Below are 27,490 nucleotides of genomic sequence, written 5' to 3'. Positions count from 1 at the left end.
CCATTGAAAACATTCTTTCTGGTTACAGCTTGGTATGGTTCTGCTCAAGACCACAGGAAACTACAAAAGGTCGTGAATGTAGCCCAGTCCATCACGCAAACCAGCCTCCCATCCATTGACTATCTATTATTCCTGCTGCCTCGGAAAGGGAACCAGCATAATTAAGGACCATATCATACTCTCTTCCACCTTCTGTCAGGAAAAAGATACAAAAGTTTGAGGTCACGTACTAACCGACTCAGGGACAGCTTCTTCCCTGCTGCCATCGGACTTCTTAATGGACCTACTTCATATTAAGTTGATATTTTCCCTACATCCCAGTTAGGACTGTAACATTACATTCTGTAGTCTCTCCTTCCCTATGTACAGTATGCGTTGTCCGTATAGCATGCAAGAAGCAACACTTTTCACTGTATACTAATACATATGACAATAATAAATCAAATCAAATCAGGTTCCAGATATCTCTTGAATTGTTCAACCTAAATCAATTCAGGTTTCTGACTTGAATTATATTATTACTGTTCTTGCCTGTGTTGCTTGGAAGAGGAAAACTTCTCTTCTATCATTACGATCTTATCAGTGTTTTTTCTGCATCAAATAAGCTGGTTTACATTAAGGGCCGAAATTTAATGGAAACATTTCTAACTTCATTTGTGACGGGTTTTTCAGGGAATTTCCCACCTGCTTTGCTGACGAGTTCCCTACCGCTATCAAACAAAACTTCAAAATTGAGCTGCCATTTTGAAAGAGTGCCCCGATTTCTAAGTAAGCTTGTGGGTCCCCCACAGCCCCACTCATGGGCAATGTCACCACCCCACTATGGGGTCACTGGGCCTCCCCCCTCTTCAGGCTCCCCGTCCCCCCTCCCCTTTCAAACCATCCCTCCACCCTCCTTTCAAGGGCATGTCCCCCTCAGACCCTGACCCTTGGCAGAGCCACCTGGGCACCCTTGCACTGTTACCCAGGCAGTGCTTCTGCCAGCTTGGCTGTGTCACCTGGGCAATGTCAAGGTACCTGCATCCAGTGGGTGCGCCAGGGAGCCACTCTGCGCTATCCCTTACCACCCAGGTGTCTCCGATGGTCTGGGAGACCCCACGGGTTCCATTCCGCCTGGTCCATGCTTGTGTGGACCAGTTCTAATGGTGCTTTGCTGCAGTCTCCCTGGGGAGGCTGCGAGGAGCTTATCCAAGTAGATTTAATACCCACTAAGTAGGTTTGAAAACTTCTTGGGTGTGTGCCATTTGATCATGCTGGCGGGATTCCAATTCTGACGCCTCGCGTGCGGGACTTGAGTAGATCCCATGAGGCGTGAAGGCTGCCAGGATGCCCACGAGAGTCCTCTCCCAGGATCTACCGGCCGCATTGTGCTCTCGCATGAGCGCAACACAAACACAAAATTGCGCCCAAGAAGTCTACTTGTAAGTAACTATGATCTGTTCTTTACTTGCGCATGGTGAACTAGTAAAACCAGTTTATAGTGTCTATGTTTGACAGCACAGAAAGAGGTCCTTTGGCCCATTGTGTCTGCGCTAGCCATAATGCACCTACATCTTCCAGCACTTAGTCTGTAGCTTTGTATGCTATGGCATTTCAAGTGCTCATCTGAATGCTTCTTAAATGTTGTGTGGGTTACTGCCTCTACATTTTATTTGCTTTCCCTATTTCCGTTACTAAGTATAGCATTGGTACTTTCCAACCTAAGCTTGTTTTCATATATGTAACAATAAGTTTCTCCATTTTTAGAGACCAAGTGAACTCCTTGCAATGGAAGGTTCACCCTCTGAAGAATGGATTCCTCCATCTTGGATCAGAGATACAACACCACGCAGGTCACCATTTGTACCACAAATGGCCGATGAGGTGAATGTTTATTTCTTTTCAAATATATAGGATGTCTATCTTTTTTCACTGTCTGCCAAATTTATTTTGCTTCTGAAAATTGTTTGATAAATTTATTAGCACCTTGATTTCTCTAATGACTGTATCCAGATAAATGTAGTTCTTTGATCCACTTTTTAAATGACTTGCTTATTTTTTGCCTTTTTTGAAAACCAGGCCCGAAAAAAAGACTGTTAATTGGACCATTTCAAGTGTCAGTAAACTATATTTTTGGCAATGTTCCCGTAAGCTTCACGACTGTGCAGCAACCCAGAGATTCCTTAAGTTATCACGCATGTGCAAGCACACAAAAGGTTTAAAGGATTCAAGCACTTAATGCAAAAAAATTATGCATTGATCTTTTAGTCTCTTCCATTTTTCTTATTCCAACCCTATTCATATATTTGTCCAGATGTCCCTTAAATGACACTATCGTACCTGCTCCCACCACCTCCCCAGGCAGCACGTTCCATATATTTACCCCTCTGTGTACAAAACAAACTTGCCTCGCATTTGTTTCCTAATATGAGTAAACTGTTCTAAACTTTTCCCCACGCACTTTAATCATATGTCCCCTAATACCTGACTCTATCCTACCCTAGGAAAGAACATCTGACTATCCACTTTGTCCATAATCTTGTAGACCTCTATCAGGTCGCCTCTCAACCTCCGCCATCCCAGTTAGAACAGACTGAGTTTATTTAACCTCTCCTCATAGCTAATGCCCTCAATACTAGGCAACATCCCAGTAAATCGTTTTGTACCCATTCCAAAACATCCACATCCTTCTGGTAGTATGGCGACCAGAATTGTACACCATATTCCAAGTGAGGCCTAACTAAGGCCCTGTACAGCTGCAACATGACTTGCCAATTTTTATGTTCAATGCCCTGACCGATGAAGGCCAGCATGGCGTAGGCTTTCTTGACCACCTTATCCACATGCGTTGCCACTTTAGTGATCGATGGACATGCACGCCCAGATCTGTCTGCCTGTCAGTACTCACATTTATTGTGTAATTCCTACAAGCATTAGACCTTCCAAAGTTCATTACCTCACATTTGTCTTGATCAAATGATCTCATTTGATCAAAGTTCATTACCTCACATGATCAAACTCCATCTGCCATTTCTCTGCCCAAGACTCCAAACAGTTTATGTCCTGCTGTATCCTCTAACAATCCTCTTCACTATCTGAAACTCCCACCAATTTTTGTGTCTTCTATGAACTTACTAATCAGACCAGCTATATTTTCTTCCAAATCATTGATATACACCACGATCAACAAAGGTCCCTGATCCCTGTGGAACGCTGCTAGTCACAGCCTTCCATTCAGAAAAAATACCCTCCTGCTGTTACACTCTGTCTTCTGTGCCCAAGCCAGTTCTGTATTCAACTTGCCAGCTCTTCACCTTTTGTACCAGTCTACCATGAGGTACCTTGTCAAAGGCGTTTCTGAAATTCAAGTATACAACATCTACTACCTTTTCCTCATCTATCATCTTTGTCACTTCCTCGAAAAACCCAGTCAAATTAGTGAGGCACGAGTTCCCCTTCACAAAACCATGCTGTCCATCACTAAAGTCCATTTGTTTCCTAATATGAATAAATCCTGCCTTTTAAGAATCTTTGCCAATACTTTCCCTACCACTAACGCAAGGCTCACCGGCCTACAATTTCCTGGATTATCCCTGTTACCCTTCTTAAACATTGGAACAACATTGGCTACGCAATTTCCTCCCTTGGCTACGGCAATTTCCTCCCTTGCCTCCCGCAGTATTCTGGGGTAGATCCCATCAAGCCCTGGGACCTATCTACTTTAATGCTGTTGAAGATGCTCAACACTTCCTCTTTATTAATATCAACATGACTCAGAACATCTACATGCACTACCCTATACTCATCCACCAAGTCCTTCCCTTTGGTGAATATGGAGGCAAAGTATTTATTTAGCATCTCTCCTATTTCCTCTGGTTCCATACATCAATTCCCTCTGTTGCACGTTTTACTGTGGTTGTAAAACGCGTTTATTGGAGTGTATTAACACGCCTCCGAGTTCGACGTGTGCTTAACACTACTAGGCTCTGTTCTATGTAATTATTTAGCTCTGGAGTCGCCAGTTGCCGTATAGGCAACGTCACAAGTATTCCAAGGTCAAGTTCAAAGTAATAAAGACGATACACCGATTAGTAAAGTTCAAACGATCAATATTTATTATACAGTTATAATAAATACTCATGCACACACTAAGAGACTAAGCTATAACTAAACTTAAGCAAACAGAATACTTATCTAACAGGAACAGGCAAGGTCAGAGAACGAGGCCTTCGTCCTGGTCTGGCACTGCAGCCTTCAGCAAGCGTTCTGGTACTTGGGAGTCTAGTGGGCTTGGATCGCGTAGCGAGCGTTGAACTTACGGTTTCGGCGGCTGGTGCTCAACGGCTGGAGTCAGGATGCAAGATGTCAGTCAGAGCCGGAGCACGGGTTTAACAGACCGGGCTCTGTGGGGAATTTGCTTTTATACCCCTCTCTAATGTCCTTGCCCCCTTCTAGGCGGGCTCTACCTTCCGGTACCGATTGGAACGTTTCCAAACGGCTACCTTCGAAATCCTCCAATACGGGGCTTCCCTCGATGTTGGGGGGTGGTTTCGATATTCTTTACTCTGGTGCCATCCTGTCTGCTCCACCAATTAAGTGCTACATTGAGATGGAAATGTTGCCATTGTGTGTGCCTGGATCTGGGCCGCCTCATCAGAATGTTAAGCGCTTTGCCATTAACACCTTTGGCTTGGAGATCTGCACCTGGACAGAAAACTGGTTTGCTGCTTGCAAAATGCTAATTAGTTGAGAGCAGGCTGTCTGTTCTCACTAAACAGGCTTTCCCTGCTGTCTTCCATTTTAGTTTGGCTCAGTGTCCATTTTGCGTGGCCAGCATGGCTACACCTCCAATATCCTTGAATGGACCAACCCTTTCTCTGGCTAGCCTCTTGCTCTACATATGAGTCAAAAACATTGTGACATTTAGTTGAGCAAGAAAAGGGCTGTTGTTCAATGATGTCATCAGTTGAGTTAGGACACCAAAGCTCTGGAATTGGTACAGGTGGTTGTGGTGGTAGTAACAAAATAAGATCTTCAACAAAGGCCTGGCACAGGAGATACAAATTGTCGACATCTAGCCATAAAATAGATTCAATGTGTGACATTCACTAAGAAACCTGAGCCTTATGACAGAGGGAGGCAAATTGATTCATCTGAGTGAATCAATCAGCAAGGAGGGCCTGATCAGATTCAGATGCCCTGCCCTGAGGCCCTGGAGTTGCTGAAACAGATTGGACCATTTCTAAGGTTGGCCACTGAGCGAAGGAAGGCTGCCATCCTGCAGAAGAAAGTGGTTGCCTTGACTGGGAGTCGGCAGTGAGACCCATGGCGTTTGGATTGTCAAAAACTGGCTTGGCTGTTGAGCTCCATTTCAATATTAGCTACAGCAATAATAATGTTTTTTTTTACTGCCTTAAGAAAAATATTTTTGTAGCCTAGGTGAAGCAAGTACTGGAATTATACCCAACAGATTACAGCGGAAGATATTTGCTTTGACGAAAGTATTTGTGTAAATTCCTTTTTAAGAGCTTCAATTTGTTTAACTGTTAGGCTATGTTGAATTCTGGTTTAGGCATAAATATTACTTACCACTTTCCCACCTGCAAGATTTTCTTTATTTTCTCATGGGTTGTGGGATTCACTGGCAAGGCCAGCACTTGTTTCCCATCTCTAATTGCACTTTAACTGCTATACCATTTCAGAGAGCAGTTAGGAGTCCATTTCTGTGGACCTGGAGTTGCATGTAGGCCAGATCAGGAAGGATGGCAGATTTTCTTCCCTAAAGTGTACGTGTGTCACCATTACTGAGACAAATTTATTAACAGATAAATTCCACCACAGCTGCTGTGGTGGAATTTGAACCCATGTCCACAGAGCATTAATGGATCTCTGGCTTACTAGTCCAGTGACATTATCACTACCATTTCCCTCTTTGAAAAGGAATTTGCTATTTTATGGTCAATGCTTAGAACACATGTCTGCATTGAGTACAATTGGCAGACTGCATTCTTCCACTTTACAAGCATCCATTGGATAGTCCTAATGATCTCTACATTTTTTGCAGTATTATCTTCAAAAATAGAAAGATTATTAAAATCGGGCATTAGCCATGGCTCAATTGATAATCATCCTCCTAACGTAGAAGATTGTGGATTCCAGTCCACTTCAAGCACTTGAGCACAAAAACCTATACTGGCAATTCAGTGGGGGGGTGGGGGATACTGTCTTTCAGATGAGATGTTTAAACTGAGGCCTTCTGCTCCATCAGATGAAGTGAAAGATAGCATGGCGTTACTGGGCAAATAACACCCTGGTGCCAACATTTATTTCTTGACCAGCATTACTAAAACAGATTACTTGGTCATCATGTCATTGCTGTTTGGGTGTAATTTGTCTGCCATGCTTCCTATATTACATTGCCATTAATTTTAAAAGTCCTTAATGGATGGAGTTCTTTGGGGTGCCCCGAGGTTATGAAAGGAATTTTATGTGTTGCAAGTTTGTTCTTGCAAGTTTGTTCTTCAGTTAATAGAATTTTCCCTGCTCAGAAGGGAATAGTTCACATTGTAGGTATTGTAGTAGGTATTGCAAAGTCATGGTCAGAACATGTGAAATCTGGACTTCCGGTGGCGGCAATGAGTGAGTGAGCGCACATTCGGGGGCTCTCACTCCGGCGGGATTTGAGGACCTGGTTCCCTATTTTTGCGGGACTGTGGAGCGGTGAAAGGACGGCCGCGGAGGAGTGAGCAGAGCTGCATGGAACCGCGGGAGGGCAGAAAGCAGTGAAAACGGGAGAGGAAGGGACAAAGGCAAGGTGCAGGGGAAGCTTACCCGGGAGTTAAGATGGCGGACCGAAGGACCTCTGACCCGGCGATCCAGCAAGCGCTGGAAAACATTCTGCAGGTTATTAAAAACAGTTTTGAGTCGTTGAAGCAGGATAACTTGGACCCACTTCAGAAAGCAGTGGATTAGCTGAACCAGAGACTGGATGCCCAGGACGAAAAAGTTAAGGAGCTGGGAGAGGCGGTGGAGGAGCAGGCAGATGCGCAGACTATTGCGGCGCTAGAAGTCGACGTTTTGAAGGAGAGACAGAAGACTGCTGGTCAGAGTAGAGGAGCTGGAAAATAGAGCCCATAGACAAAATCTGAGGATCATCGGCCTCCCGGAGGGGGCTGAGGGAGCTGATGCTACAGCGTTTGTGGCGGACCTGTTGATGCAGCTGATGGAGACTGAAGCCTTTCCGCGACCGCCGGAGCTGGAGGGGGCACACAGAGTACAGGCGAGACAGGTGCATCCGGGGGGTCCCCCCTGTCCGATGGTGATTAGGTTCCACATGTTTGTGGAAAAGGAGCGGGTGCTGCAGTGGGCAAAGAGCGCTAAGAGCAGCACGTGGAATAACAGTGTTCTTCGCATTAACCAGGACCGAAGCCAGGAGGTGGCATGGCGGCGAGCAGCCTTTAAACAAGTTAAGGAGGTGTTATTTAAAAAGCACGTGAAGTTTGGTCTGCTCTTCCCAGCCCGTCTTTGGGTTGCACATCAGGGCCAACACCACTACTTCTCCGAGCCCGAAGAAGCAATGAACTTTGCGAGGGATCAGGGGCTGGTCCTGAAAAAGCACCCATGGACGCAAGCATGGGGCCGAGAATTACCGTTTGAAGGGATGCCTACTGTGTCTGGACTGCTGGTCGACTGTTTACTGTTTTAAAGGTGCCATATGGTATATTTTTTGTGGGCAGTTTTTGCCTGGGGGGTGTGTGGGGGGAGGGGATCCACCCCTCCGTATGGTCTTTTTCCAGTTTTTGTTGCTTTTTTTTCCTCTCTTTTTTTTTGTTCTTTCTGCTGTGGTGGGTACCTTTTGTTGGGCTCTCTGAGTGCGCTGGAGCCGGTACTGTAACAAAGGGGTGGCCGGTCAGCAATGGGGATTAAAGATGTTGGTTGGGGGCTTTCGTTTAATTTATGTCTATGGTTTTTATGTTTGTTTCGATTGGGGGATGTACAGGTACTGGGTTATTGCGGTGTTATTTTATTAATGCTCAGAAATGGACGGGGGTTAACACTTTTCTGAATACACGGCTGGAACTGTATTGTACCTGGAGCAGCCTCGCGGTGCTGTTTGATGTTTACATCTTGTTTGATCTTCCAATTTTAGTGAGATTGCTCCAGTGGGTTGGAGTGGGGGTTGGTGTGCTGGGGAGTGGGGAGGTGAGGTCGGGGAAACAATGGGAGTGGGACAAGTGGGCGCCAGAGCGATGAGTCATCGGGCTAGTAGATTGGCTAGTCAAGGGAGTCAGGTTGGGGGGGGGGGGGGGGGGGAGAATACAGCCAATGGATGGCAGGGGTGGGGTTACCGGGGGATGTTGCTAGGGGGGGGGATCTGAAGTAGGTAGTGGAAAGGAGGTTGGTGGTGGAGGCGGCCAAGAGGCGAGCCAAGAATGGCGTGGCGCACATGCCGGGGGCAGGCCCAAGAAAGGTTGTGGCTGACCGGGATGGGGGGGGTTGTACCCCCCAACCAGGCTGATCACCTGGAATGCCAGGGGACTAAATGGGCCAGTTAAAAGGGCGCGTGTGTTCGTGCGTTTGCGGGCTCTGAAGGCGGACGTAATTATGTTGCAGGAGATGCATCTGAAAGTGTCTGACCAGACTATGCTAAGGAAGGGCTGGATTAGCCAGGTCTTCCACTAGGACTTGGATTCTAAGTCCAGGGGGGTAGCAATTATGATCAATAAGCGGGTTTAATTTGAGGCGGACGGCGTAGTCGCAGACGGCAGGGGCAGATTCCTTATGGTAAGGGGCAAACTGGAGGGGAGAATAGTGGTGCTGGTGAACATATATGCTCCGAACTGGGACGACGTGGACTTTATCAAAAGAGTGCTGGGGGAGATCCCGGACCTAGACTCGTGTAGGTTGATAATGGGGGGGACTTTAATACAGTCCCTGACCCGGGGCTGGACCGGTCGTGTCCCAGAACGGGTAGACTCCCAGCAATGGCAAGGGAGCTGAAAGGGTTCATGGAGCAAATGGGGGCAGTGGACCCATGGAGAGCCAGACAGCCGACGGGAAGGGGCTACTCGTTTTACTCACATGTTCATAAAATATATTCTAGGATTGATTTTTTTTACCTTGAGCAGGGACTGTGTAGGGGAGGTGGAGGTAAAGAATACGGAATATTTGGCAATCACTATCTCGGACCATGCCCCGCACTGGGTGCCAAGCTCATGGCAAAGGTCCTGGTGATTAGAATTGAGGACTGCGTACCCGAGGTGATTGGGGACGATCAGACAGGGTTTGTGAAAGGCAGGCAGCTGACAGCTAACTTGAGAAGATTGCTTAATGTGATCATGATGCCCCCGACGCGCAAGGAGGTGGAGGTAGTGGTGGCAATGGATGCTGAGAAGGCCTTTGACCGGGTGGAGTGGGGCTATTTATGGAGGTGCTTGGACGGTTTGGGTTCGGGGAGGGACTGGTTAATTGGGTCAGACTATTGTACCAGGCCCCAAAAGCTAGCGTTAGGGCGAACAGGATAATGTCAGATTATTTCAGACTACATCGCGGGACCAGACAAGAATGCCCACTCTCCCCGTTGCTGTTCGTGCTGGCCATAGATCCGTTGGCGATTGCGTTGAGAGCTGCGAAGGGGTGGAAGGGAACGACTGGGGGTGGAACATAGGGTCTCTCTCTTATGCGGATGACCTGCTCCTGTACGTGTCGGACCCACTGGCCGGGATGGATAATATACTGGAAACATTGAGGAAGTTCGGCCTGTTTTCAGGGTACAAATTAAATATGGCCAAGAGTGAGATGTTTGTGGTGCAGGCAAGGGGCCAGGAGAATAGACTGAAGGAGCTGCCATTTAGGCTGGTTGAGGAAAGTTTCCGGTACTTGGGGATACAGGTGGCACGAGACTGGGGCAGGTTGCACAAGTTAAATTTGACTAGAGTTGTGGAACAAATGAGATGGGATGCACTCCCGCTGTCACTGGCGGGGAGGGTGCAGACTGTAAAGATGACAACCGTCCCTAGATTCCTGTTCATCTTCCAGTGCCTCCCAATCTTTATCCCATGGTCCTTCTTCAAAAGGACTGGCAAAATCATCATGAGCTTTGTCTGGGCGGGAAAATCCCCGTGGGTGAAGAAGGCGATGCTTGAAAGGAGCCGTAGCGAGGGAGGGCTGGGATTGCCGAGTCTGATCAACTACTACTGGGTGGCTAACATAGCCATGATAAGGAAGTGGATGGTGGGTACGGGGTCTATCTGGGAGCGGGTGGAGGCGGCTTCGTGCAGGGATACCAGTTTGGCAATCCAGGTCACGGCTCCTCTACTGCTGTCGCCGGCCAGGTACTCCACCAGCCCAGTAGTGGTGGCGGCCCTGCGATATGGGGCCAGTGGAGGAGGCATGTAGGGGAGGTGGGTGCGTCGCTCTGGGCTCCAATATGTGATAACCATCGATTTTCCCCCGGGAACATAGATGGAGGGTTTTGAACATGGCAGCGGGCGGGGGTGAGTAGGGTGGGCGATATGTTCCTGGAGGGGAGCTTTGCGAGTTTGAGGGGCTTGGAGGAGAGATTTGGGCTGGTAAGGGGAAATGACTTTAGGTACTTACAGATGCGGGACTTGGTCCGCAGACAGGTCCCATCCTTCCCACGCCTCCCGCCAATAGGGATCCAAGACAGAATAGTCTCTAGAGGAGAAGGAGGAGAGGGTAGAGTCTCGGATATTTACAAGGTGCTCATGAAGGGGGAAGAGTCCCAGACGGAGGAACTGAAACTCAAATGGGAGGAGGAGCTTGGCGGGGTGATGGAGGAGGGGCTGTGGGCAGAAGCCCTGAGTCGGGTAAACTCAACCGCAACATGTGCCAGGCTCGGCCAGATTCAATTTAAGGTTGTTCACCGGGCCCACATGACGGTAGCTCGGATGAGCAAATTCTTTGGGATAGAGGACAAGTGCGCTAGATGCGCGGGAGGACCAGCGAATCACATTCACATGTTTTGGGCATGTCCTAAGCTTAGGGGTACTGGGAGGGATTTGCGGGGATCATGTCCCGGGTGCTAAAAACAAGGGTGGTGATGAGTCCAGGGGAGGCAATTTTCAGGGTTTCGGAAGACATGGGAGCCCAGGGGGAGAAAGAGGCCGATGTTCTGGCCTTTGCTTCCCTGATAGCCCGGCGACGAATACTATTGGCGTGGAGGGACTTAAAGCCCCCGAAGACTGAGTTGTGGCTTGCGGACATGTCGAGTTTCCTGGGTATGGAAAAAAATTAAGTTCGCCTTGAGGGGATCTGTACTGGGGTTCGCCCGAAGGTGGCAACCATTCATCGACTTCTTCGCAGGAGAGTGAACGTCAGCAGGGGGGGGGGGGGGGGGGGGGGGGGGGGGGGGGGGGTGGGGGGGTGGGGGGGAAGGGAGGGGGGGAAGGGAGGGAGGAGGAGGAGGAGGAAGAGGAAGAGGGGAGGAGATTAGATTAGAGTAGAGTAGGAGGTATAAATAGGCGGGTAATGTCTATGGGAGAGGAGCGGGCATGTACAGTATGGTTTGATTGAAGTATTGGTTTTATGTTGATGTTTGTACATTTTTGTTTTTTTGTTATCTGTAACTGTTTACAATGCCGAAAAATACCTGAATAAAATTGTTTGTTAAAAAAAGAACATGTGAAATCTGGAGTAAGCTGACCATATCAGGAGATAACTATCCAATCAGAATGGATAATAAACTGACCACAGAATTAAAAAAAAACATGATATTCAAGGTAGTTATTGAGATTGGCAAAAGGTGGTGATTCGTGTTCCATATGGATTGGTGTTGCAAAGCATTACTGTTCACTATTTCCAGAAACCACTGACTCGGGAATCGAAAGTACTGTACAGTAATTTGAAGGTGGCACAAATTGGGAGGGGGTGGCAATAAAATGCAGGAAGATATTGATAAACTTGCAAAGTCTATGTATAAGTGACAAAATAATTCAGTATAGTTAAGCGTGATGTGGTACATTTTGTAGGAAGGACGAGGCCACGTTGTCCTTCGGGAAAATAAGTGCCTAAATGAGATAGAGGGATCTCCGGTACAGATGTATAAATCCAGGTACAGATGCATAAATCATTAAACGTAGTCATGCAGTGTAGTAAGGCCATAATCAAGCAAAATACTCAGAGGGGTAGAATTGAAAAGGGAAGCTGTTTTCAACTTTAGAGACCACATTTGAGATTGCTGTATTTTAGAAAGGCTATGGAGAAGAGAAGACGGACGAGGTGACCTAAAAGAGGTCTATAAGGTTATGAAAGAATTTGAATAAAGGTAGAGAAGATTACATTTTCAGGCAAGACCAGAACTCGCTGTCATAAATATAAGATGGTTGCTACTAAATCTAATGGAAATACAGAGGAAGCCTTTTTTATCCAGAGGGTGGTTAGAATGTGAAACTTGCGACCAAAAGGAGTAGTTGAGAAGACTAGCATAGATGCACTGAGGGGAAGCTATATAAAAACATGAGGGGGAAAGGAGTAGCAGGATGGTGTTGATGGCTAGATGAAGTAGTGTGCAATAAAACTCACCTGGAGTCTCAACACTGGCCTGAGCCAGTTGGGCTAAATGGTATATTTATGTATTGTAAATGTGTTCTGCTATGTTCTGTTAATATTGGCAAGTTCTTTTGTAATCAAAATCTGTCCTAATCCTATTGACCATGATGAGAGGAAGCAGGAGCTTTTCTGAAGATTTTTTTCTATATGTTATGAATAAGTCAAAATGAAAGTTAATGTATATGACTGGAAAGGGAGAATTGTTACTTGAAGAGAAAATCCACTCAAAAGTGTAAACCAATGTTTTTAAGGATTTTGGTTGTCATTTTAGGTTATCTATTTTCGCCAAGGGCATGAAGCATATGTGAAGGCTGTTAAAAAAGCAAAAGTCTACAGCGTAAACCTTCAGAAGCAACCATGGATCAAATTGGAACTCAGGGTGAGTGTGGCTGTTTACAAAAATAGCTGCCATATATACTCTAGTACAAGCCAACTTGTTTTCACCCCTCCAATTAAACCTAGTTTAAAAAAAAATAGTGGCATAAGTTTAAAATATAACTTTTATTTACTGCAGCTATCCTTTCGTATTGGCCGGTTGATATTGCAACTATATTTTCCGTTTTCTCTTGTATTTTGTGGTTTAACGCTGCAATTAGTTAATGTGATATTCACCTCCAGAAACTATGGCGCTTTTAAAATTTCAGATTTGGTGATTTTGGTGGGTGGGGGGGACGGTTGTAGGCTGATGATATTCCAATCACCAGAACCCAGTAATTTTAAACTTGAGAGCTGCCAATCAAAAAAAAATTTTGGCAAAGTTACAAATAACAAATGTTAATACTTAATGACTTGATTCCTTCTTTGGGCACCAGTTTCTGACAAGCTAATTGCAGCAATTTCTTTAAGTTGAAGCGCTTTTTAAAAAAACCCATGATATATTTAAGTTGGGGAAATCTTTTCAGAAGCAGATTACCCTTTCATGATCACATACATCTTTATGATGTTGCAGGAAAAATGATAGGGTATCTAAAATTTCTGAAGTACTGATTTTGATTTAACTCTTGGAGCTTATCGCTGCTAATTGTCCATTTTTCATATTTGTTTCAATAATCCATAGGAACAAGAAATTGTAAAAGTTGTTGGGATCAAGTATGAAGTTGGACCACCTACATTATGCTGTCTGAAGCTTGCTCTTTTAGACCCCAACAATGGCAAAATGACTGGAGAGTCATTCTCCGTTAAGTAAGTAGCTCTTCCTATTTTAGGCTCAGTTAAGTTTCTGGTAGTGTGGTAACCACCCCACCCCCATGATGACACTTGAGAATGTAGTGAAAATGTAGCAAGAACGTTGCCACTCATCAACCTAAGCCTGAATGCTGTCCAGGTTTCACTGCATGCAAACATAGACAGCAGTCTGAGGAGTTTTGAATGGTTGAGAACGCTATAATCATCAGCAAATATCTCCTCTTCTGACCTTTATTGATGAAGCAGCTGAAGATGGTTGGCCTAGGACACTATCCTGAGGAACACGATTTATCTTCGAGCACTGAAAGATTGGCCTCCAACAAACACAACCATCTTCCTTTTGTGTTGTGTGGTTGCAACCATTGGAGAGTAATTCCCATTGACTTCAATTTTACAAGTGCTACTTGATGTCTCACTTGGTCAAATGTTGCCTTGATGTTCAGTACTTCATCTCATTCACCTCTGGAATTAAGCTCTTGGAGAAAGCTGCAATTTTTTTTTTTTGAATAAACCATATGCATATATCCAATTATATTTGGCAAGGAAGGAGTGACTGTGGGGAGGCGGTGGCATAGTGGTATTGTCACTGGACTAGGAAACCAGACACCCAGAGTAATGCTCTGGGGACTCGGGTTCAAATCCTGCTAGATAGCAAAATTTGAATAAAAATTAAAATCTGGAATTTAAAGTCTAATAGAACATAGAACATTGCAGTACAGGCCCTACAGCCCTCGATGTTGCACCGACCTGTGAAACCACACTAAAGCCCATCTACACTATTCCCTTATCATCCATATGTCTATCCAATGACCATTTGAATGCCCTTAGTGTTGGTGAGTCCACTATTGTTGCAGGCAGGGCATTCCTCGCCCATACTACTTTCTGAGTAAAGACCCTACCTCTGACATCTGTCCTGTATCTATCTCCCCTCAATTTAAAGCTATGTCCCCTCGTGCTAGACATCACCATCCGAGGAAAAAGGCTCTCGCTGTCCATCCTATCTAATCCTCTGATCATCTTGTATGCCTCAATTAAGTCACCTCTTAACCTTCTCTCTAATGAAAACAGCCTCAAGTCCCTCAGCCTTCCCTCATAAGATCTTCCCTCCATACCAGGCAACATTCTGGTAAATCTCTGCACCCTTTCCAATGCTTCCACATCCTTCCTATAATGCGGCAACCAGAATTGCACGCAATACTCCAAATGCGACCGCACCAGAGTTTTGTACAGTTGCAACGTGACCTCATGGCTCCGAAACTCAATCCCTCTACCAATAAAAGCTAACACACCGTACGCTTTCTTAACAACCCTCTCAGCCTGGGTGGCAACTTTCAGGGATCTATGTACATGGACACTGAGATCTCTGCTCATCCACACTACCAAGAATGCTGCTATTAGCCTAGTACTCTGACTTCCTGTTATTCCTTCCAAAATGAATCACCTCACACTTTTCTGCATTAAACTCCATTTGCCACCTCTCAGCCCAGCTCTTCAGCTTATCTATGTCCCTCTGTAACTTGGAACATCCTTCCGCACTGTCCACAACTCCACCGACTTGTGTCATCTGCACATTTACTCACCCATCCTTCTACGCCCTCCTCCAGGTCATTTATAAAAATGACAAACAGCAGTTGCCCCAAAACAGATCCTTGTGGTACACCACTCGTAACTGAACTCCAGGCTGAACATTTCCCATCAACCACCACCCTTTGGCTTCTTCCAGCTAGCTAATTTCTGATCCAAACTGCTAAATCACCCTGAATCCTATGCCTCCATATTTTCTGCAATAGCCTACCGTGGGGAACCTTATCAAACGCTTTACTGAAATCCACATACACCACATCAACTGCTTTACCCTCATTCACAAAACCGTGTTGACTATCTCTAATCAAATTATTCCTTTCCAAATGATTATACATCCTATCTCTTATAAACCTTTCCAAGACTTTGCCCACAACAGAAGTAAGGCTCACTGGTCTATAGTTAACAGGGTTGTCTCTACTTCCCTTCTTGAACAAGGGGACAACATTTGCTATCCTCCAGTCTTCTGGCACTATTCCTGTAGAAAAAGATGACTTAAAGATCAAATCCAAAGGCTCAGCAGTCTCCTCCCTAGCTTCCCAGAGAATCCTAGGATAAATCCCATCCGGCCCAGGGGACATCTATTTTCACACTTTCCAGAATCGCTAACACCTCCTCCTTATGAACCTCAAGCCCTTCTAGTCTAGAGCCTGTATCTCAGTATTCTCCTCGATAACATTGTCTTTTTCCTGTGTGAATACTGATGAAAAATATTCATTTAACACCTCTCGTATCTCCTCAAACTCCACGCACAACTTCCCACTACTGTCCTTGACTGGCCCTACTCTTACCCTAGTCATTCTTTTATTCCTGACATATCTATAGAAAGCTTTAGGGTTATCCTTGATCCTACCTGCCAAAGACTTCCCATGTCCCCTCCTGGCTCTTCTTCGCTCTCTCTTTAGGTCCTTCCTAGCTAACTTGTAACTCTCGAGCGCCCTAACTGAACCATCACGTCTCATCTTTACATAAGCCTCCTTCTTCCTCTTGACAAGTGTTTCAACTACTTTAGTAAACCACGGTTCCCTCACTCAACCACTTCCTTCCAAAGATGTGCAGGTTAGGTGGATTGGCCATGCTACATTGCCCTCAGTGTCAAAATTGCCCTTAGTGTTGGGTGGGGTTGTTGGGTTATGGGGATAGGGTGGAGGTGTGGACCTTTGGTGGGGTGCTCTTTTCAAGAGCCGGTGCAGAATCGATGGGCCGAATGACCTCCTTCTGCACTGTAAATTCCATGATTCTATGATTCCTGCCTGACAGGTACATCCTTATCAAGGACACGCAATAGTTGTTCCTTGAACAAGCTCCACATTTCCATTGTGCCCATCCCCTGCAGTTTCACATCCCATCCGATGCATCCTACGTCTTGCCTCATCGCATCATAATTGCCTTTCCCCCAGATATAACTCTTGCCCTGCGGTATATACCTATCCCTTTCCATCACTAAAGTAAACATAATCGAATTGCGGTCACTGTCACCAAAGTGCTCACCTACCTCCGAATCTAACACCTGTCCTGGTTCATTACCCAGTACCAAATCCAATATGGCCTCGCCTCTCGTTGGCCTATCTACATACTGTGTCAAGAAACCCTCCTGCACACATGGGACAAAAACGGACCCATATATAAAGTACCTGAACTATAGCGTTTCCAGTCAATATTTGGAAAGTTAAAGTCGCCCATAACAACTACCCTGTTACTTTCGCTCCTATCCAGCATCATCTTTGCAATCCTTTCCTCTACATCTCTGGAACTTTTCGGAGGCCGATAGAAAATCCCTAACAGGGTGACCTCTCCTTTCCTGTTTCTAACCTCAGCCCATACTACCTCAGTAGACGAGTCCTCATCAATCATCCTTTCTGCCACTGTAATACTGTCCTTGACTAACAATGCCACCCCTCCCCCTCTTTTACCACCTCCCCTGAGCTTGCTGAAATATCTAAACACCGGCACCTGCAACAACCATTCCTGTCCCTGCTCTATCCATGTCTCCGAAATGGCCACAACATCGAAGTCCCAGGTACCAACCCATGCTGCAAGTTCACCCACCTTATTCCGGATGCTCCTGGCATTGAAGTAGACACACTTTAAACTATCTTCCTGCCTGCCGGTACACTCCTGCAACTTTGAAACCTTACTCATGACTTCACTACTCTCAACCTCCTGTATACTGGAGCTCCAATTTAGGTTCCCAATCCCCTGCTGAACTAGTTTAAACCCTCCCGAAGAGCATTAGCAAATTTCCCCCCCAGGATATTGGTACCCCTCTGGTCCAAGTGTAGACCATCCCGTTTGTAGAGGTCCCACCTATCCCAGAATGAGCCCCAATTATCCAGGAATCTGAAACCCTCCCTCCTGCACCATCCCTGTAGCCACGTGTTCAACTGCTCTCTCTCCCTATTCGTCGTCTCGCTAGCAAGTGGCCCGGGTAACAACCCAGAGATAATAACTCTGTTTGTCCTAGATCTAAGTTTCCACCGTAGCTCCCCGAATTCCTGCCTTACATCCCTTTTCCTTTTCCTACCCATGTCTTTGGTACCTATGTGGACCACGACTTGGGGCTGCTCCCCCTCCCCCCTAAGGATCCCGAAAACACGATCCGAGACATCGCGGACCCTGGCACCAGGGAGGCAACACACCAACCGCAAGTCTCTCTCGTTCCCACAGAATCTCCTATCTGTCCCCCTAACTATGGTCTCCAATGACTAATGCTCTACTCCTCTCCCCCCTTCCCTTCTGAGCAACAGTTCTCCCCCCCCCCCCCCCCCCCCCCCCCCCCCACCCCCCCCCCCCCCCACCACCCAGCCCCCAACAGTATCCAAAGCGGTATACTTGTTACTAAGGGGAACGACCACAGGGGATCCCTGTACTGACTGCTTCCTCCCAGCCCCTCTCACCGTCACCCATCTATCTTTATTCTTCGGAGTAACTACATCCCTGAAGCTTCTATCTATGACCACCTCTGCCACCCGAATGATCCGAAGTTCATGCAGCTCCAGCTCCAGTTCCCTAACACGGTTTCTGAGGAGCTGGAGATGGGTGCACTTCCCACAGATGAAATCAGCAGGGACACTGACGGTGTCCCTCACCTCAAACATTCTGCAGGAGGAACATTGTACTGCCTTCTCTGCCATCCTCTCTAGATAAAACATGAAAGAGAAAGGAAGAGCTTACCTGATATTCACTCAACCCCTTAGGTTAGAGGAGGTGGAAGGGTGAGGGGTACTAACTACAAGTGTATCGCCTCTGGTTTAGCAACTGCCCAACTGATATGCAGGTACTAACAAATCTTCCCAGAAATCCCCACGGCCGACTTCCTGCAGCTCTAAAGGTAAGTTTTTAAAGAGGTAAACTTACCTTCCCAACAGGCCCCTGGACACTGTTCCCGCCGAAAATCTGAAGGCCGCTTCTCTTGCAAGGTAAGTTTTTAAAGTTAAACTTACCTTCCCGACAGGCCCTTGGACACTGCTCCCACCGAAAATCTAATGATGACCATGAAACCATTGCCGATTGTCCTAAAATCTCATCTGGTTCATTCATGTCGTTTAGGGAAGGAAATCTGCCGTCCTTGCTTGGTCTGGCCTACATGTGATTCTAGACCCACAACATTGTGGTTGACTCTTAACTGCCCCCTCAAGGTCAATTAGGGATGGGCAACAAATGCTTGCACAGCCAGCGGCGTCCATGTCCCATGAACAAATAAAAAAAAAACATAGCTGTGACTGAGATGTTGCCCTATTCGCATTGGAGAATTTTCGTTCGCAAAGATAGTTCTCTCCATGATGCTAAGAGTTTATTATCAAAACTTCACAAACTGCACTTATCCACGATAATTTAATTGGTGACTAACACTTTTTGAGCCATTTCTTTGGGGCAGCACGGTAGCGCAGTGGTTAGCAATATGGCTTCACAGCGACAGGGTCCCAGGTTCGATTCCCCGTTGGGTCACTGTGTGGAGTCTGCACGTTCTCCCCATGTCTGCGTAGGTTTCTTCCAGGTGCTCCGGTTTCCTCCCACAGCCCAAAGATGTGCAGGTTAGGTGGGTTGGACATGCTAAATTGCCCTTCGTGCCCTAAAAGACTAGATGGGGTTATTGGGTTTTGGGGATAAGGTGGAAGTGAGGGTTTAAGTGGGTCGGTGCAGACTTGATGGGCCGAATGGCCTCCTGCACTGTATGTTCTATAAACAGTGTTTTTCACTGTTGCAAAATTATTCAGATTTTCATTCAATGCGGCATCTTAAGTAGCTGCAAGATTCAGAATGTGACCGCAGATTAGTTTTACGTTATGATAATGTAGAAGTGGCCAAAGCTATTTTTTCATGTCATCTAGCTGCTAGTTCAATATCTATAGGACTGTGGAGAAATTAAGTGTATATAACCATTCTTTTGACTCCTATGGCCATCTCCCAATTAACTTGTAAGAGAAAAAAATAGTTGTTATCCATAGATAGTATAATATGAAGGTAATTTTAAATCGCCAATTAACGTCAAGCTACCTAAATAAGAGGGTGAATTCAATCAGATTTTTTTTATCTGTTCATGAGGGAATGTAGTCCATTTGGTGTAGGTAACGCCCACAGTGCTGTTTGGTCAGGAATTCAATCATTTTGACCCAGCAACAGTGAAGAAATGGCAGTATTGTTCCGAGTCAAGATGTCATGTGAACTTAGAAGTGGTGTTACAACACCAGGTTAAAGTCCAACAGGTTTGTTTCAAACACTAGCTTTCGGAGCACTGCTCCTTCCTCAGGTGAGCAGTGCTCCGAAAGCTAGTGTTTGAAACAAACCTGTTGGACTTTAACCTGGTGTTATAAGACTTCTTACTGTGCTCACCCCAGTCCAACGCCGGCATCTCCACATCATAGAAGTGGTGGTGTTCCCTCGCACCTACTGCCCTTGTCCTTCTCGATGCTCAAGGTCATCGGTTTGAAAGGTTCTGTTGAAGGAGCCTTGGTGAGCTGCTGCAGTGCATTTTATGGCTGATGCACAATGCTGCTACCGTATGCCAGTGGTGGAGGGAGTGAATGTTAAAGATGATAGCTGGAGTGCCTAGCAAGTGAACTACTTTGTCCTGGAAGATGTCATGCTTCGAGTATTGTTGGAACTGTACTCTTTCGGGCATCTGCAGAGTATTCCATCACACTCTTATGCTTTGTAAATAGTGGACAGACTTTGGGAGGGGGGCAGGAGGTGAAACCATCTCTGCAAAATTTCCAACCTCAGACCTACTTTTGTAGCTGCAGTATTTACGTAACTGGTCCAGTACAGTTTCTGATTCATGGTAAGTCCAGGGTGTTGTCAGTGGGGGTTCAGCTATGGCAATGTCCTTGAATGTCAGTGGAAGATGGTTAGCTGTTCTCTAGTTGTAAATTATCATTGTGTGGCATGAATGTTACTTGCACTTATTAACTCAGTCCAGAATATAGTTCAGGTAATGCTGCATTTGGACACACTTTCAGTGTCTATGGAGTCACAAATGGGGCTCAACATCTTGCAATTATCAGCGAGCACCACCACTTCTGACCTTATGAGAAGGAAGATCATTGATAAAGTCGTTGAGATGGTTGGGCCTGGAACACTGCCCTGACGAATTCCTGCATTGATGTCATGAAACTGAGATAATTGACCTCCAAAACCATGTGTGCTAGCTTTGACTCGACCACATTTTGACTCGACCACAAAGTGTTCTACCTGATTCCTATTGACTCCAATTTTGCTGTGGCTCCTTGATGCCACACTGAGTCAAATTCTGCTTTGATGTCAAAGGCAGCCAGTCTCGCCTTGCCTCGAGTTAACCTTTGTTGTCAATGTTTGGACCAAGGCTATAATGAGATCAGGAGTTGAGCGATGCTGGTGGAACCACACTGAACACCAGTGAGCAAGTGCTGCTTGATAGCTCTGTGGTTGACCCCGTCCATCACTTTATTGATGATCAAGAGGAGATTGGGTGGTAAATGGTCAGATTGGATTTGTCCTGCTTTTTATGCACAGGACATAGCTAGGGAATTTTCCACATTGGTATGTAGACGCCAATGTTGTACTGGAACAGTGTGGCTCAGAATACTGGTAGTTCTGGATCACAAGTACTCTTTACTGTTACTAGAATGTTGGCAGGGCCCGTAGCCTCTGCATGGCCCGTAACCTCTGAAGGGCTCATTTGTTCTTAACATGTTCAGTGAATCAAATTGGTTTAAGATTGGCATCTTGTGATGTTGGGGTCTTCAGGAGGAGACCGAAATGGATTATCCACCCGGCACTTCTGGCTGAAGATGATTACAAATACTTAAACCATGCCTTTTGTACTGATATGCCGAGCTCTCCCATCATTTGAGGGTGGGAATATTTGTGGAGCTGCCTCTTCCAGTGAGTTGTTTAATTGTCTGCCACCATTCACGACCCAGATGCAGAGTGTAGATCTGATCCATTGGTTGTGGGATCACTTGGCTCTGTCTTCTTCACTCTGTTTGGCATGAAAATGGTTTTGTTAGAATTTGACCAGATTCACCTTTCTTCACTCTTCTTGAATTGGGTTGATCCTTTGGCTTGCTGGTTATAGTAGAGTGGAGGAGCGGGTAAAGATTGTGGTTGAATGCATTTCTGCTGCTGAAGCCCACAGCACCTCATGAAATGAATGCCCGGTTTTGTGTTGCTAAATCTGGTGGTAGCGCCATACAACACATTGGAGGCATGCTCAATGGGAAGACGATAGCTCAAGAACAGCTAGAGTTTAACTATGATCAAGTTAAACTCCTGAATTAAACTGGCGAAAAGGTTCTACAGATCCTGTTTTCCGTAGTTTTATCCTATGTGTTTGTGCAGTACTCTCTGACAGCAGGTTGGGGAAGAGGAAGGGACCAATACCTCATGATGCAACCACCTTCTCTTCCCACAGTTCCCCATTCGTTGTCAATTACGTAGAGCCAGTTTGGATTTTAAATTGTTCTGAATTAGACAAAAAATATTATTTTGGATTAAATTTTAAGTGTCTGATTGTTGTGACCTTTTGGTCTTACAAAATATTTTTAAATTTTTCAGATACCATGATATGCCAGATGTCATTGACTTTTTGGTGTTGCGGCAATTTTATGAAGAAGCAAAAATGAGAAACTGGCAAGTTGGTGAGTTTTCCTCCCTAGGATTCCTATTCTTAGTTTGGGATTTTCTAGCTTTAAGATTTTTTCATTTCTTTCTTTACAAAAATGCATTTTTTTAATGACCTTTGATAGTTACAATAAAGTCCCAGTTTTTCCAAAACTGCACTGATTTCGAATCTATGATCAGCTAAGTAGTCTTATAACATTGAAACAAACGACATATCCAGTAGTAATATAGCTGACAGTGAATTGGAAGGTACTCTTAATAATGGGGCTATTTATTTCATGAGAAGGAAAATATGAGGGCTATTAATTTGGAGGCAAATAATGCAAAATCCACTTTTTAAATTATTATTTTGTCATTTAGTTTAATGAGGCTTTGGATTTTAAATTCTACAACTGCTCATCTTTCTGTACAAACAGTAACTGGTGCTGTGAGGCAGCAGTACTAACCATTGTGCGACCGTGCTGTCTTTTCCTTAAACAGAGATCAGTAACTTGGATCAAATTGGCATAAAGGGTAAAAAGGGGAGCTGGATTTTTTTTCACCAAACAGATGGTAAGGGTCTGGAACTCTGCAATCATTGGTTTAAAACAAATCATAGATTATCGATTTACAGTGCAGAAAGAGGCCATTCGGCCCATCGAGTCTGCACCAGCTCTTGGAAAGAGCACCCTACCCAAGGTCAACACCTCCACCCTATCACCATAACCCAGTAACCCCACCCAACACTAAGGGCAATTTTGGTCACTAAGGGCAATTTATCATGGCCAATCCACCTAACCTGCACATCTTTGGACTGTGGGAGGAAACCGGAGCACCCGGAGGAAACCCACGCACACACGGGGAGGATGTGCAGACTCCGCACAGACAGTGACCCAACCCGACATCGAACCCTTGCGGTGTCATAACCCACTGGACTACAGACTAAGAGGTGCAAAGTGCGTACACTTTTCTTTCAGTCCAGATTGATGGTCGGAGTGTTCTCGCTCTGTGCTGTAAAAGGTTCTGGGTGCGATTCTCCGTTGGCTGACACCAAAATCGGGAAAGGCGATTGGGTGGAGATTTAGTTTTAATGCCAAAATCGTGGCGGGTGCCAGGTTTACACCAAATTGCAATTCTCCGGTGCCTCAATAACCCTGCATGTACAGTAAATGGCATTTGCATATCTTTGGCGGGCCTGACATGGTATTCGCTACAGCCTCCGTGATTCTCAGGAAACAGACAGTGAGGCCGATACGTGTGAGAGAGAGGAGGAAGGACGTGGAGAGCCGTGACTGTGGGTTGCCGGTCGTGACGCTGGGCTGGGGTGGGGGAGCAACAGGACGTTAGGCACATGTGACCCCCACTGGGCTGGGGCGGTGTCCAGACGTATACCGCCATTGCCGTGGCCTACTAGGCAGCCATCTTGCTGCGCACCCAATTGACCACCCACCTTGAGCTCTGGTTCTGCAGAGTGCCACTGGCCACCCAGCTCCCACCCTCAGCCATGCCACTTCCTCTTCTCCCACCCCAAACAGCCCCACTCAAAGTTGCAGGAGTGTACCGGCAGCCCCACCCATATCATACGGCCCGCCCATGGGCAATGCTAACAGTAGCCCTGCAAAGGGACGCTGGATGGGGGCTGCGGAGTGTACCGCTGGCAAGGACAGCACCAACCTTGCAGCAGTGATCGACACTGGGGCCAAAGGACCCCCCAGTGGGGGGGGGGGGGGGGGGGGGGGGGGGTGCATGACAGGGCCAGGGGAGTGGGAGGGGTCATTGGGGTGGGGGGGGTGGACATGCGGGGGCAGGGTCTGTAGTGCCAACCGGAGCCACAGTATAGCCCCGATTGGAGCTGGTTGGGAGTACGCAGCATGCTAACGTGTCGGCCTTTCATCCTCTGCAGACAATAGATATTGGAATATAACCAGAAATGGTGGCAATCCTCCTAGTCGCTGCAGCCTGGGGGAGGGGTGGGGGGGGGGGATGCACTGCGGCTGTATAGCTGGTGCTTCGAGGAGGAGAAGAAAGCTGGGCCATAGAGCCTGCCCCTGAGGAAGAGACGGCCACTAAGGATGGAGAGCCACTGCCCAACAGGCCGAGAAGGAGGAGATGCAAAGAAGGTGCTGTATGAAGCCTACTGTATACTGGCAGCACCTGTTTTTTGAGGACCTGTCGGACCGAGCATGATGTCGAGGACTCTGGCTGAGCGGGGGGAACAGAGCAACATATCTGCAGGATCATGGTGCACCTGGCACTGCGGGGGAATGGGGAATGACACCCACTCCCGGTGGAATCTCAGTGCACAGGTGTATTCGCACCGTCACGGAGGCCCAATATGCCCAGTCGGCACAGTACATCCATTTCAATGTGGACCAAGCCTACCAGGATGCCTGGGCAGCAAGGTTCGCTGCCATTGCCAAGATGCCCTGGGTCCAGGGGGTGATCGATGGGATGCATGTCACCCTGCAAGCACCTGCAGATGACGGGGTGATCTTCACGTCGGTTCCACTCGGTGCATGTGCAGCTGGTGTGACCATCAGATGCACATCATAAACATCTGTGCCCGATAACTGAGCAGTGTGCATGACCCCTTCGGAGGTGAGGGGGGTGGTGTTGGTTCATGGGCGATGGGAGTTATTCGCTGTGATCATGGCTGATGGTTCCTACTCAGAGGCCACAGACAGATGGGGAGACCTGCTACGACGACTCCCAGGTGCGTGATCGAACGGTGCCTCAGCACCCTGAAGATGTGGTTCCGCTCTGGAGCCCTCCAGTTTAGCTCAGGGAGGCCTGCTGCATTCTCCACATCCTAGGGCAGCAGAAGGAAGACATACTGGAGGAGGATGAACGTCAATCCTCACCTGACGAGGAAGATGGCCAGGACATGGGGCCCAGGCAGGTAAGGGAGGCTGCAAACTCTGATCGTACCCAGGTCCACAGACTGCCAGGGGGACGAGAGCGAGCGAGGGAAAATGAGAACACGAGAACTAGGCAGTGGTACGGACACCGCATACCACATACCCCTCTGCCTGCAACCTACTCCGTGATGTATCCCCGCGCACTACAGGGTGTGGCAATAACCGGGTATGGAAGATGATGCCAACCTGCTCTGGGGTGAGCTCTGGCACCGCATCTGTTGACAACATCTGGCTCCTGCCCATGGTAGCACTATCCACTGTTCACCTAGGTAATCCCTGCATGCAAGCTGACCATTCCAGCACATGGTCCCATCGAACCCTGGGGTAGCGGAGGTGGGGAGAGTGTGTCTCTGGCTGTTCCCCACACCCTCTTGCAGTGCCATAGGGAACTGCATCTCAGTTGGGACTCACTTCCTCTCCGCCTGCCGACCAAGTCCAGTGCTCTCCGCTCTGCTGCTGTGAGGGGCAGTAAGTCCAGTGGTCCCCCTCCAGTCTTCCCTTGCTCCTATGGTACTCGAAGGGCCGAAAGGCCTCTTCAGCTCTGTAGTAATTTGGTGATTCTGTGTGGGTTCGCCCGCTTCTCCTCCACGGTACGATATCACAGTGGTTAGCACGGTTGCTTCACAGTTCCAGGGTCCCAGGTACGATTCCCGGCTTGGGTCACTGTCTGTGGAGTCTGCACGTTCTCCCAGTATCTGCGTGGGTTTCCTCCGGGTGCTCCGGTTTCCTCCCACAGTCCAAAGATGTGCAGGTTAGGTGGATTGGCCATGCTAAATTGCCCTTGGGTTAGATGGGGTTACGGGGATAGGGTGGAGTTGTGGGCTTCAGTAAGTAGGGTTCTCTTCCAAGAGCCAGTGCAGACTCAATGGGCTGAATGGCCTCCTTCTGCTCTGTAAATTCTATGATTCTAGGTCTCCAGTTCCACGTCTGTTAACTGCGGAGCCGTGCCTCTTGCTACAATCTTGTTGGCTGGGATGTTGTGTAGAGAGTGAAATGCATATATGCGGCTGCATCTTGTCAGACTCCTGAGTGCCAATCATGTACCCGGCACATCCGACACACTTTTTTTCTCGTTGGAATCGATTGTGTTCTACGTGGCGCTGGTGCTAGCCCCTGAGTCACTGAATCAGTCCAGGTGCGCCACCAGTTTTGTCATGGGAGTCCAGGAATTGTGCCCTGGGGTCAACACTTAGCCTCAGGACAGAGAATCAACTGTCTGTGTTTGAATTGTAAATTTGGAGGGGATCTTGTCGTTTGGATCTTGGGGTCTTGATCTTGGAGCAGTGAAAGTTTGCTTCCTGGTGTCTGTTGACAAAGGGGTAGGAGAAGGGGCATGTGGGCACTGGTGGGAGGGGATGTGCCAGGCATGGCATATTAATATGTAACTTCCTATGAAATTACAAATATTAATTTCATTAATAGTCAGATGACCAAACGCTTGATCCGATAGTGGTGTTGGCTTATTGAGAAAAGGGGGTGGTAACAGTAATTTAAAGGAGAGGAGCACAGTGCCTGGAGAAAACTGTTAATGCATGGGGTGGAGAAGTGAAGTTGATAGTTAGGAGTTTAGTTGACAGTATAGAGGAAGCAAGAGGTGGGCCTCATGGACAAGGTGAACTTCGGAGTTATGGGGATATAGGAGACATACTAGAGAAAGATGTTCTAGGCTTTTTGCGAGCAATCCTACCAACTGTCCTGGCTTGAGACAATTCACACCTCTTTAACCTGGGATCACCCCCTATCTCTGGATCTGTAATGATTTGATTACCCGCAAATGCTCGCATTCCAAGCATTGTCTGGCACCTCTGACTTTGTCTACATAAATGTTTCTGGAACATACCGCTCCATTCACCTGAGGAAGGAGCAGTGCTCCGAAAGCTCGTGTTTGAAATAAACCTGTTGGACTTTAACCTGGTGTTGTAAGACTACTTACTGTGCTCACCCCAGTCCAACGCCGGCATCTCCATATCATGTGTGAGTGAAGCCTGAGACAGCAGCAAGAGAGCAAGAATGTTGGATTTTAGATGGGTTGAGGATAGGAAATCAGGATGACTAAGTATCTGAGGAGATAAGTGAAAGGAGGTATGATAATAGAGTAAGAGGTTTAGATGGGGTAAAGAGGAAAGAAGTAAAAGAACACTAAATGTAATTTTTTTTAATACTGATACATTCTGGAG

The 27,490-nt window shown here is 46.9% G+C and overlaps 1 protein-coding gene across 4 annotated transcripts in view; it reads left to right on the top strand.

The window, feature by feature from the left end:
- Nucleotides 1–27,490, top strand: part of brwd3 (bromodomain and WD repeat domain containing 3) — a 142,513-nt gene that overhangs the window by 72,406 nt on the left and 42,617 nt on the right. For all 4 annotated transcript variants that reach the window (XM_038775729.1, XM_038775731.1, XM_038775730.1 and 1 more), the window contains 4 exons: nt 1,747–1,863; nt 12,821–12,928; nt 13,607–13,731; nt 22,351–22,433. In XM_038775729.1, the coding sequence (XP_038631657.1) occupies nt 1,747–1,863; nt 12,821–12,928; nt 13,607–13,731; nt 22,351–22,433 (433 nt within the window). The remainder of the gene's footprint in view (nt 1–1,746; nt 1,864–12,820; nt 12,929–13,606; nt 13,732–22,350; nt 22,434–27,490) is intronic.

This window comes from Scyliorhinus canicula, chromosome 17, assembly GCF_902713615.1.
Source record: "Scyliorhinus canicula chromosome 17, sScyCan1.1, whole genome shotgun sequence".
Lineage (NCBI taxonomy): Eukaryota > Metazoa > Chordata > Chondrichthyes > Carcharhiniformes > Scyliorhinidae > Scyliorhinus > Scyliorhinus canicula.
This window is presented reverse-complemented; position numbering and strand designations above follow the sequence as displayed.